The sequence below is a fragment of the Pseudophryne corroboree genome, chromosome 2 (genome assembly GCF_028390025.1).
Source record: "Pseudophryne corroboree isolate aPseCor3 chromosome 2, aPseCor3.hap2, whole genome shotgun sequence".
NCBI lineage: Eukaryota > Metazoa > Chordata > Amphibia > Anura > Myobatrachidae > Pseudophryne > Pseudophryne corroboree.
This window is the reverse complement of record NC_086445.1, coordinates 362,489,038-362,502,650: the sequence shown is the minus strand read 5'-3', so window position 1 is coordinate 362,502,650 and position 13,613 is coordinate 362,489,038. Positions and strand designations below refer to the sequence as shown.

The window sequence follows — 13,613 nt, the reverse complement described above, 5'->3', positions numbered from 1 at the left end:
TGACGTCATGTATATGTGTGTCTGTCGTGCCGGGAAGGGGCCTTTGGCAGCAATTTTAGTAGTGGAGGCCCTTACACCTTCGTTGCCCTGGGCCCCCACCAGTCTTAATCCAGCCCTGTACACATATATAGTGACACATGTCGGGCTACAGTTACAGGGGGACTATGGACACTGGTAGGGAAGGGGGGTTGTGCCACTTTGATTATATCATCACTTGAATGGTATAATCCAATGGGGATCTTTTGCTGCTGGGGCATCTACTGACATTGGGGTCTGGGAGGTACTTTTACAATTGGGGCCCATGGACACAATAAGGGAGGTGAATTTCCCCTTAGGTGTATCTTTTTTCAATAAAATATTTAAATATGTTTTAAAAAATATTTTCTAAACTACAAATAAATTAAAAGAGAACCCAACAGTTTTTGAGAAGATAAAAAAAGCCAGTTAATCGGTTACATATTTAAGTCTCTGTATACTGTATGTTTATTTTGAACAACAACATATACTTACATCAAATCCCCTTTCTCCCTTTTCTCCATCTTTTCCAGGTTTCCCCTAAATTAAGACAAATAGAATGTATGCATTAAATACAGTGCATTTATACAGTAATTTACTGTACATATATGCAGAGAGGAGCAACTGAATTACCAGTGGAGTGCGTTACATTATCATTTTCCTTATCATTTTACTGCACTCTTATATTTACAGTATCTAAAGTTCTGTCTATGGCTTTAGAGCTTTTTCCTTGAAACAAAGGTGAATAACCTTAGTATACAGTAGAAATGCTAAAATGATCACCATCACTTACAGTTACTGCGGGGAGACTGCTAAACAACATAATGAGGACAGTTATGCCAAGGACCACGTGGCAAAAAGAGAAGGGTATTGAGTCAATGTAATCTGATATATTTCGAGTATGGTGTACTGTACTTCAAGTACACAGCATTCCATATAATAGATCACATAAAGGTGTATACACCAGTCCTGGGAAAAGCACTCATTCCTGCACTCTGACAAGGGGAGTATTACGATTTTATTTGACTGTTGCATTTTTTATGGGGAATCATTAATTGCAGTGTGATTATTTTATTGCAATATTCAGTGCAGTTTGTTGCTTAGTCTTTTGCTTAGCAACAACATACAGTACATTGCTGCTGATCACTTTACAGTGCAAATGCATTTTCAAATTTCAACATTGTAATTCCAAAATTTATCCTGGCTAAATATATATTACTAGTTACCAGTCCGAGCAATAGAACAGTAATGTCAGCGCCGGCGGCTGTGCGCGCCTGAATGGAGCAGCAACTGAATTGCTCCATTGGGCGCCATCTAGTGGCCGCTAGCGCGCAAAAAACACTTCAATTCTCCCATAGAGGTGAGGAGCAGGGTAAGCCTTTTATTATATAGGATATATAATATCAGAGTAACACTGATTACTATATCTCGTGCTCCACAGGCCAAACTGTAGCTGGAAACATTCCCATTTGGGAAATGTCCACATTTCCAACCAGAACTTGTGAACTTTGTGTCATGGTTCACTTGTAATCATATCTTATCATAAGAAATGTAGGTAAATATACAATGCATTGCCCAATCTGCTGTAACAATTGACCCCAAAAAAAACCAAACTCACTCTTGGTCCTTGTTTTCCAGGCTCTCCTTTTTCACCTCTGATGCTTAATCCAGGACTTCCCTAAACAAAAGAGACATTAGAAATAAGAGTTTAGCATAACCTACACGCAGCAGTATATATCAGTGACAGGTAGTCTGATGCATTTCAGAGGCCGCATGGGCGGCCCTCTAACCTCCAAAGGGACCAAACATTAACCTTAATCTCAGTAATAGATTACAAATAATACAACTAATCAATAGAATTTATAACTAAGGTAGCTGTCATAATATATCATCATGCATATTTAACAATTGTTGCAAGCCATAACACACAAGTATGACAATAAAGCAGGGGGTAGGAGGGCCAGCTGTCGCCCTGCCCATCACTGGTACATATGCATGTCATTATGAACAACTATTTATTTCTACTTGTAAAACACCAACTAGAAACTGGTGGAGGTGGTGGTGGTGTAACAGGTACATTTTATTGGCCACAATATTATTATTCCTAAATGCTTGAGTAGAGACCAGAAGTATTTTGGATATTGGATGTTTCCGTAGTTTGGAATATTTGCATACCATAATGAGATATCTTGGAGATGGGACTGAAGTCTAAACACGAAATGCATTCATGTGTCATATACACCTTATACACACAGGCTGAAGGTCATTTTATACAATATTTCTAATAATTTCGTGCAAGAAACAAAGTTTGTGTACATACACAAAATTAATTTATGTTTAATATACACCTTATTAATACAGCCTGAAAATAATAAGTGTGGGATTTGGGCGCTTCACTATAGACGGTTGCAGCCTCCTAACAACACTTACGGATGTATCCCAAAGATCCTGATAGACTGTATAGGAAATTTGCGGTGTAGTGAGGAAGATGTCGCTAATATCTCAGTAACCTGGGGTGATGTGTATATATAAAATCAATATTAAGAGATATTGACATAAAAAATACTAAACACATACGGTCTTGATTACCATTACCTATAAGTTTTTATGAAACATATTATACATTGTGGCATTTCTTTCATTCTATGTACAGTACCAATGGAAAAAAAACCATAACAATGAATGTGAAAGACAAACAAGGAAATAAGAGTCAGATACGTTTTTTATTTATTTATTTTTATTTCAATATCTCTTAATATTGATTTTATATTTACACATCATCCCAGGTTACTGAGCCTGAAGATAATGTTATACAATATTTTTAATAATAATTTTATGCTTTAAACATAGTTTGTGTATACTGAACCATCAGAAAGCAAAGGTTTCACTATCTCAGTTGTGGTGAAAAAAATCCATATTTTGGTATATTCCATATTTTACCATTTTGGATATGGGAGACTCAACCTATACTATTATTACTGAATAATAGATTGTGATAAAAAAAAATGGATTGTGGGGTGTAGTATGGTATGCCGGCTGTCGGGGTCCCGGCGCACAGCATACCGGCGCCGGCATACCGACAGCATGGCGAGCGAAAATGAGCCCCTTGTGTGCTCACCACGCTGCCGGCACGGTGGCACGCTACGCACACCACGCTATCTATTCCCCCTCCAGGGGGGTCCTGGACACCCATGAGGGAGAAATGGTGTCGGTATGCCGGCTGTCGGGATTTCGGCGCCGGTATACTGTGCGCCGGGACCCCAACAGCCGACAAACTAAAGACCACCCGGATTGTGGACCTACTACTCAGTCAGACATTCCTTTATAAGTGAGGTTTCCCAATATTGTAAATCTATAGCTGAAATGGAAAAGGGAACAAAAGTCCTGCAAGAGGGATGACATCCCTCATTTGTAAATTATGTTGGAGTGTGGGAAAGTGCAGCACTAAAGAAATGAGAAAAAAAATTACTTTTGTTACAGTTAATTTATTTTTCAAACATAAACATCCAAAAACACATGATGAAAATAAGAGGCAATCACGAGACCACCTGTCGGGATCCCGGTGGTCACAATGCCGATGCCGGAATCCCGACAGGCGGTGAAATGCCGCCGGAATACCAGCGCCGCAGGCTTTTCTCCCTCTGTAGGTGTCCACGACACCTGTAGAGGGAGAACAGATCCTGCGGTGAGCGCAGCGAGCCACCGTGCCCACAGTGTGGCGGGCGCAGTGACCCTGCAAGGTGCTTTCTAGCACTCGCCCCGCAGCTGGCATACTGGTAGCCGGGATCCTGCTGTTGTGGGGATCCTTGTCGCCGGTAAAAGGTATGTATTCTGATGAAAACAGTACAGTAGAAAAAGCATAGCATATTTAATGACTACACTTATTTCTATGATGGGCAGTAAATACATTTACAAAAAGTTAAATTCATTTAAACTCTATTAAAGAATAGTAAAGGAATAATATGCGTTTCTCTATCAAGGTATTCATGATATAAAATAACCAATATAGGTAAGTGCCCCCAGCAAAAGAAGAGTACCTTCCTCTCTTTCTTTCTGATTTATCAATATAGGTAAGGTCAGCTCAGTTAAATGGAACAAAAAGTCCATCCACTGAAAATGAATTACAGTGATAGACTTATTAAAACAAGAGGTCATTAGCTAGAGTGAATAATGACCACAATGGCCTTACAAAGTACATTGCAAATTCAGTATGGCTATACATCTGCCTGATGGAGATGAATACAATATTAATATTATAACTTATAAGTTTGACTTACCGGAATTCCCTGGTCACCTTTATCGCCTGCCATACCCTTATCTCCCTAGTAAGACACCAGAAGACAAACATTACTGTAGATATAAAACTGGACATCAAAGAGGATGAAAACAAACAAATCCTTGGAACTACTGAAAAAAACACCTTCATCAGAACCCTGCATGTCATTTTAACATACAACAAGTCTAGCATCTTTTATCCAGAAACATGTTATCCAGATTCTGGAAGCCAGAATAAAAAATAAATAATTATTGCTTTTTGGTAACAATAACGGACACATAAATATAAGTATCAATCTTTTCTTCCTGCAGTCATTGTGATGATAAAGAGAAAGTCATATATGCAAACTCATATCTCCTACCCTCTTTCCTTCCCCCTTCTTTCACTGACCTGGCGCCAAACAGATGAAGAAATGTGAGTTCCCCTGCTCTATCTCCACCTGTGCTTCAGCCCACTATACAATCTGTACCTCTGCCACCTTTTACAATCTGGGCCTTTGCCCCCTATTACCATGTGTTTCCCAGCCCCCACTCAATCATCGGTGCCTCTGCTCCTTCTCCACCATCTGTGTCACTGATCTCTTCAGCACCTGTACTTCTGTCCCATTGCAAGGTTAGTTGCTGACAATCAGAAGTGACCGCCCCATAAATGAACCCAAGGGTGGCAGGTAAGCACAATTTTCCTTTAATAAATCCCTAGGGGTTTTTCTCACTTTATAGGTGAAAAGACTGCCTGTGCATGGGGAAGCCTATTTAACAACTATCATGGCAGTTCTTAAATCAGTGGGAATTATTTTAAAAAAAATATGCTTTTTTCCCTTCTTTTTTTTTTAATCTTTAAAGATTTAAAAAATAGATAAAATATATATGTACATATATATATATATATATAGAGAGAGAGAGAGAGAGAGAGAGAGAGTGAGAGATAATATTTGTAATAATTTTTATTGCTATTTAGTTTTAATATTATGGGGGGTATCCAATTACTCGCAGTCAATGAGCGCAGGTAATTGTATCACAGGAAGCTATCCAATTAGGCCCAATGCACCGCGCTCCTCCCCCCGATGCCGGCACTTATCAGGGATTATGCTTTGGAGGCCTCAGACCCACAATTTCTGGTGGCAGCCCTGCACCTCCCTCAAACACCTCTTGCAAACACTAGGCTTTGCCCTCCTCAACACACACACACACACACACACACACACACACACACATTAAGCAAAGACATACTGTACTGTACTGATAATGTAATCCTGTTATATCATGTTTAATTACTCTGTTTTATTTTATGTGTAAAGATTATTATTGCATATCCAATGTTAATTAAAATACTGTATGCACAGTACTTAATAAAAATGATGTCATGTGTGTAGTCTTTCTAGATATGAATATAATTGCCATTTCCGTATTTGTACAGGTATTTTTCCCATTTATTACTTTGTGAGTGGGTTATTAATGGTTGAGTAATAATACATTTAATGGTATAAAATTAGTTATTAATTATGATAGTACAATAGTGCAAGTATTACAATATTACGAGCCCACTTCACTACATTAGTCATATTAACACTGTTAAGTCTTTAAAACCACCTGCATTATAATTTATTATTTGATAAAAAAAAAAAAATCTTGAAAAAAAAAAGGGCATTTTTATAATTAGGGATATTCAGTTATGCTAATCCTGTCAGTGATTTACAGCATAATCACCAGTAACTATAACAACAATACTTTAATATTAATAATATGTTATTAAATCAGTGTTTCCCAAACTGTGTGTTGTGGCACCTTGGGGTGGCTCAGGGCACTTGCAGGGGTGCCCGGGGTTAGTTGTCCAGGACCAATGCAAATTAATTTATGGTCAAAGTGAGAGGCAAAACCAGTGCTGGTGGCTTGCAATCATAAGCTATGAGGACATACGGAAGTGAGTCCTGTCCCTCACCACATAACTGAAGCTAAGCATGACATATAAACATCATTTAAATGTTTTTTTCTGAATTTTTCAATAAGAAACGTTTGGCCTAGGGGTGCAGTGAAAAAAATTCTGATGCTCTAGGGCGTTTCAAAGATTCAAAAAGGTTTGGGAACCACACTGTATTAAACTATTTGCCAGTTTTGCCAAAAAACACACTTAGGGGTATATTCAATTAAAGTCGGATCCATTCCGATGTGTATTTGTCGGAATGGATCCGACAACCCCTATTCAATCTCATCTTAATTCGACTTTTTCAAGTCGAATTAAGATGAGGGACGCAGAGGAGGAGAAGGGGGGCGAGCCGCGGGGAGACCAGCGGGGAACAGCCGACGGGCATACAGGGGAGATCAGCGCTACAGTAGCGCTGCAGCAGGATGTCACTCAGTCACCCGAGCCAGGTGGAAGCTGCCGTGAGGTCGGGCGGCTGAGTGACATCCTGCTGCTGCGCTACTGTAGCGCTGATCTCCCCTGTATGCCCGCCGCCTGTCCCCCCGTCTACCTGCGGCTTTTCCCCCTCTCCTCCTCTGGGTCCGCATCTCAGTCCGACATCTTTTGATGTCAGATTGAGATGGTCGAAAAGGGGGCCAAGACCTGTCGGTTTTGGCCCCGTTTTCGACACAAGTACGTGGATCGGCAGCTATTCCGCCCGATCCACGTGCTTTTCGACAAATCGAATGCCTCAACTTGTTGAAAAGCACTGAATAGGTCGAATCACGTTTCGACCTTAAAAAGTCGGAAACTGCCGTCTTTTTGACAGACGGCAGTTTTCGACACCAATTGAATATACCCCTTAGGGGGAATTAAATTGTTCACGTGAATTTTTCGAGAGAAAAAAATGGGCTTTATCACAATTTTTGGTCAATGCAATTCTTTTCGGGCAATTCAAGTAAAGCCCCTTTTTTTTCTCGCTAAAACAATCCAGTATTTGCACGATAACACATGGGATGCAGGATAAGTTCCCAGACTAATTGTGTTTTTGCAACTGCGGACATGAAAAAATGGCACTTATTGAGGGTTTTGTTTCGGGGACTCTGCGGGTTCCCCCAAAAATGCCCAATAAATGTTCGGGGCTAATTGGATAGCCCCTTTAATTTGTATAACAGTAACATATACTATCACACGTATCTAGGCAGGAATAATTAATAAATATTATATAACCAATATAAATAAATGCATTACCTTATACAATACTGAACAATTAGTACTGCCAGCGGATGCTTCACAATGGGGTCCTTGAGGTCCTTGAGGTCCTGGTTCACCCTACAAAAAACAGGTACAAATAATTAAACTATGTGAAATCAGGATCAATTAATAATTAAGGTGATGCCTGAAAAACAAATCTGAAGTAAAGTAACAAAATATAACTACTGTAAAAGTAAATAAGTGCTCCCACTATATAACAACAGCTTTAATAAAAAACCTGTCATGTAGCAAGGGTGGGACTGTATAGATGGGAGTACTGTACTTTTTTTTCACAATAGTTTTTTTTTAAATGAAGTTAAAATCAAATGAAAATTTGGATACAATAAAGAGAAGAGGAGAAATTAAGACTGGGTGGTACACATGAGTCTCATAGTATACAACATGAACTTAAGTAATCAACAAAATGTCAAAACACAGGTCATGAGACTTCAAGGCTCAGAGTTAGGTGAATGTAGGATGCTGAGATCGTTAGCCTTACTATAAGTGGAGGGATGTCCTTGCTCCTCCCTGTATTTACTCCATCTTAACCATTGCACATGGGTGGATGAGACAGAGGCAGAGTAAATACAGTCTGCTGTCTTGAAATCGCAGTGTTTTTGAACCTTATTTTCTATAGCCAGTATGCTGGGCACAGAAGCGGTCCTCCAAAGTTGCACAATGGAAGCCTTAGTTGCCACTAATATGCGGCTTATAGATACCTATCCCCCAGTAGCAAGTCTCCAGGGTAAAAATGAAGCGGAGCAATTAGTGGGTCTACAGGAATACACACCCCTGTCACTTTACAAATCATGACGATCACCTCTACCCATAGCGGCTCTAGAAAGGGCAGGCCCAGAAAATATCTTCAACACATCCACAATATTTAGAGATAGTGGGCCAAATTTGATGCTGTCTTGTCAGAGGTGAGCACACTCTGGATCAGTTTTAAGACCATTTCCAAGGAAACATGTACAACATATAATTGTCCAGTCCTCCTCAGTCAATGACCTAGAAAGATTCATCTCCTACTTAACTTAACAAGCCAGTTATCAGTTTTTAGTCTCCAATGCTCGGAATCGATACCACCATGATATCCTCCTTTTATGGTTGGGAGACCGGAGCTGAACCAAAATATACACTGGGAAGAGTAATGTACTTTTTTTTTAAAAAAGCAACTATATAATATCATTAGCCTGTGTTCACCAGGCATGTGGATCTACTTACTAAAGGAAAAAAGTCCATTTCTCCAGAGAAAACTTTCCAAAGATAGTGCTTTTTTATATCTACTAAAGTCTCTGGAGAAGTAGTAAGGAGTGATTGGCGAAAGCGGTAAGACTCCCCTCACTGCTGCCAACCAGTATCACCAGGGAGGTGAGTATCACTCGGCTGTCCAAGTGAAATGTTATAAGTAGTCTGTGCAATAAGTGGTGATGGTAGAACTTTGTTATTGTGGCATCTTCATAAATAAACCTGTATAGCTGTTACACATGGGTTGGCATGTCATGAAGTAGAATCTACCTAGTAACATTTATGAATATTTTTTTTAATCATTTTAAATGCAAGTATGTGTTTAACATATCTAAAAATGATCAGTGTGTTTAACATACCTAGAAATTACTTACCCAATACACATGGAATGTAACAGCAAGTATTTTAACAGCCATTCCATGGTTTATTGTAAGAGGTTCATATATTAAAAACAATGTTTTATGTCAGAATTTGAAGAAACCATAAACAGACACAATACATTCCACTAAGAAAGCCTGGTACATAACTGCTTACCTTCTGACCCTGTGCTCCTTGGAAACTTAGGCCCATTGAGCCCTGCAGAAATGCAAAATAAGTAATATTATAGAGGTATTTTATTTAACAATTACATCATTATGTACATTTTTAATCTATACCTACCTTTGATCCTGGTAGGCCTGGTGGTCCAGGTAATCCCTGAAATAAAAATGAATCACTGACATGTAGAATTTAGAATTCAAGATGAGTTAATTTGTCACATTAATTTGTCAGCAATATTTGTGGGTAAGTACTAGCTAAGTACATTCTGTAGCCAATCAGTACCTTGGAATGTTCACAGGGCTAGATCAATCCTAATCAGAATATTAACTGTACACCTGACAAAATCTGTGTAATTTTTGCACATCAAGAGGCTGGGCATGTTAAGGCATCATTCTTCTAAGAAAATTCACTAAAAACAGGGAATGTTAGCTCCATGTATAATTGCAATATACAAACAGTATAAAGCTAACCAACTAATGCCAATTCCTTCTCCATCTGGTCAGAAATCACTCAGGATCTCAAACATGACAGTAATATTCTGTATGCATACTGCCTTTTACACAGTGAAAATATATATATATATATATATATATATATATATATATATATATATATATATAGTACAGTGTTTCTCCACATTGACCGTGGAGAAAGATAGCACTCTCCAGACTTTTTATAGTATATGCAGTAAAGTCATTTATTCACAAAACTTGGTTCCATGTATATCTTCATGTCACAAGCAGGGTATATAACAAAAAGGCTCACCAACGTTTCGGTCCTTGTTCGGACCTTTCTCAAGGTATTAGCCAGTCTCTCAAAGCAAAATCAGGAAAACAGCAGCGTCAGTGTCAACATCAAAAGCAGGAACCGGTATCTGCTTTTGATGTTGACAATGACGCTGCTGTTTTCCTGATTTTGCTTTGAGAGACTGGCTAATACCTTGAGAAAGGTCCGAACAAGGACCGAAACGTTGGTGAGCCTTTTTGTTATATACCCTGCTTGTGACATGAAGATATACATGGAACCAAGTTTTGTGAATAAATGACTTTACTGCATATACTATAAAAAGTCTGGAGAGTGCTATCTTTCTCCACGGTCAATGTGGAGAAACACTGTACTGTACTATGAGTTTGACCCAGTGATTGGATCAGACTTTGATTTGGCACCCCAGCCGTTACCTGCGCTGGGTGAGAGTGTGGGACTCCCCATATATAATATATATATATATATATATTTGAGAATAACAAAAAAACAGATTGTGGATCAGGATTATGAAGAAAATGCTGTGCATAGGTGGTTAACAGGTGGTGGTAAGCAAAAATTACAAAAATATTCGGGGCAAACAAGAAAACGTCGCCCTGGCAAATAAGAAAAAAGAATGCGGAGACCCCACCGTCGACCACAGCCGAAAGCGACAGTGATTTTGTCTTTACTGATTCCGACGAGAATACCCAAGGTCAGGCAGCCCCTTTAGGGGCAGAAGCACGTGGTCCTTCTGCAAAAAATCTGCCACCCGCCGGGGTGGTCAAAACAAGAGGTGGTCCAAGAAAAAACTACAAAGTGACCTAATCTTTAACCTGTCGGATCGGGTGTTGTCTGAAGTGGAAATTCAAGTGCTTAATAAAGGATTATCATTTGTTCCTACAAATTTTCATAACGAATTTCAATGGAGGAAGGATCTTCATAGCTTCTCTAGGAAGCTACGTCTCAGGGAGTTCTATCAGAGCAAACCGGTCCCTGACAATACTCCAGCACTTAGTGAATTTATAAAATGCAATTCCACTTCTGCATTTGACCCTATTTCCACAAATCCTTCAATCAAGACATTTGTTAGGCTTATGGACGAATCAGTCATTAAATACACTAGTAATCCTGTTCCAGTACGTCACAATCTGTCTAAAATGGAATATAAAGCGCTTAAAGATCTTGAGGCATATCAGGACATCATAATTAGGCCCGCGGATATGGGCGGAGCAATTTGTGTGATGAATATTACAGATTATCGCTTGGAGATTGAAAGACAATTGTCTGATCCCGGGGTGTATGTGAGACTTCGTGGTGATCCCACCATACAATATCAAAAAGAACTGCATGGTATCCTGTCTTTGGCCAAACAAGAAGAAAAAATCTCTCCAAAGTTATTTACTATTCTGTACCAGCAATTTCCTGTGGTGCCCATCCTTTACACACTCCCAAAGTTACACAAGAATCCAGTACAACCGCCGGGCAGACCTATTATCTCGGCCAGGGACTCTTTGTACTAGCCGGTTTCACGTCTATTGGATCACATTCTTCAACCATTGCTCCCTCGGAAGAAAGCATTCCTGAAGGACACTACAAGTTTCCTCAATCTATTAACCAGTTTCCATGTGCTGCCGCCCAACACATTATTATGTTGTTTGGAAGTTTGCAGCCTCTATACGTCTATACCGCATGAGGAAGGACTTGACGCGATGAAGTTGTTTTTAAGTGAACATCTTTCTACTACAGTGTTTGATCAAGAGTTGTTTCTTCAATTGTTATCCCTGACTTTACATCGGAATTTCTTCTTCTATGACGGAAAATTGTATCGCCAAGAACAAGGCTGTGCAATGGGATCTTCAGTCGCACCATCATATGCGAATATCTATATGTTTGCACAAGAGGAGAAATTGTTCTTCACAGATGAGAACATTTCGCAACATATATTATTATACACTCGTTATATTGACGACGTGTTTATGTTATGGTGAGGTGGTGCATGTCGATTTGAAGAAATTATAACATCTATCAATGCGCTTAACAACTCCATCAGATTTACATATACATATAGTACATATAGTGAGGAATCTGCCCAATTCCTTGATGTGATGGTTCAAGTTAAGGGTGGCATCTTGTCCACTGAGATTTATTATAAACCTACGGACAGAAATACGATCTTGGTTGCAGCCACCATCCGGAAGCCTTGAAAAAGGGACTGACATTCTCCCAAATGGTGAGGGTGGCAAGAATAACCAGTGATCCTAAGCTAGTACCTAAGCATCTGGATGATCTTATTAATAAATTTGTAGCACGGGGCTATGCCGAAAAGGAATTACTTTGTTTAAACCATAAAGTCCTGGCACTACAACGTGAAGATTTATTGGTTGCTAAGGTGAAGGACAGCAAAGAAATCTTGCCTTGGTCAAGTGACTACACCACAGCAAGCCCAATTATCAGACGTGCCACCCAAGCCCTGTGGCCCATTGTGAAATCTGATAAAGATTTGCCGGGTTGAGGGAAATCCGGCCGGTGGCGGCATTTAGATGTGGACGCAATTTAAGAGACTTTTTGGTCCATACAGACATCACAGGGATGAATATGCCCAAAGCTTCTAATGTGTACTTTAAAGCTCCGGGATGCTATAAATGTGCACAATGTGAAACCTGCAAATTTATGATTAGTACCAAGACGTTTAAACATCCTCACAATGAGCGGGTATATAACATTCGACATGTGTTGACTTGCACTACCACGCATGTTGTGTACATTATAGTATGCCCATGTGGCTTTTATTATGAGGGCCAAACTATCAGGAAATTCCGGGAGCGGATGGCTCTATATAGATCTGCCATTAAGGCGGCCCTTTCGGGGAAGGAAATTGAGCAACCGGTGGCGAGACATTTCAAAGTACAGGGCCATTGTTTAAATTCTCTGAAATATTTTATCATTGATCATGTAAAGGAATCGATTAGAGGTGGTGATAGATTGAGGAAATTATTGAATCTAGAAACCAGTTGGATTTTTAAATTGAATTCAGTACAACCGTATGGTTTGAATGAAAAGATCAATTGGAACTCCCTAGTCTAAGTGTCCACTAAGTAACATGAGTATTTTGCATTAATATGTTTTACCTGCTGTTGCCGCTATAACTATGTATTAGGATAGTCTGTGTTCTTTCTATATAGAGGTCAGGTTGATGTATACATCGATTTATTCAGCCAGTATTTTGACACTCCGTGTTTTTAATGCTTTTTCAACATTTTGTCACATAGGTGAGGGTTTGGAGCCTGCCGCTGTAGCCACTGTGATCCCCGAAGTACCTGTCAGACTCTCAACATACACAGAGCGGTCAGCGTGAGGGCTAGGGAAGCGCTGCACTGCCTGTATGCAGTGGCATCGCCATAGCAACAGGTGGAACGCAGGTCTGACTTCCGCCGTCAAGTGGAACGCACGGACTGGAAGTCCGGCTGGGAGCTGCGGAAGTGCTCGGGGACGCGGACGCCGGCGGGAGCCGCTTGTGCACTTGGTGGTGGGGTATTTAGAGGGTAAGTGTTTTACATTCTTGTCATGTATTTGTGTGCTGTAATGTAATCTTGAGAAAGGGGGTTGCACCCCGAAACGTCGATCTCAATACAGTTTT

General features: G+C 39.8%; 2 protein-coding genes across 2 annotated transcripts in view; one reads left to right on the top strand and one right to left on the bottom strand.

Moving 5' to 3' along the window:
* COL4A2 (collagen type IV alpha 2 chain) overlaps positions 1-13,613 on the top strand; it is a 711,921-nt gene that overhangs the window by 132,052 nt on the left and 566,256 nt on the right. The window lies entirely within an intron of this gene.
* COL4A1 (collagen type IV alpha 1 chain) overlaps positions 1-13,613 on the bottom strand; it is a 262,582-nt gene that overhangs the window by 101,960 nt on the left and 147,009 nt on the right. Inside the window, exons 11-16 of the mRNA XM_063953177.1 lie at positions 9,353-9,388; positions 9,227-9,268; positions 7,442-7,522; positions 4,293-4,337; positions 1,634-1,693; positions 511-555 (exon numbers count right to left, since the gene is read on the bottom strand). Coding sequence (XP_063809247.1) covers positions 511-555; positions 1,634-1,693; positions 4,293-4,337; positions 7,442-7,522; positions 9,227-9,268; positions 9,353-9,388 — 309 coding nt within the window. The remainder of the gene's footprint in view (positions 1-510; positions 556-1,633; positions 1,694-4,292; positions 4,338-7,441; positions 7,523-9,226; positions 9,269-9,352; positions 9,389-13,613) is intronic.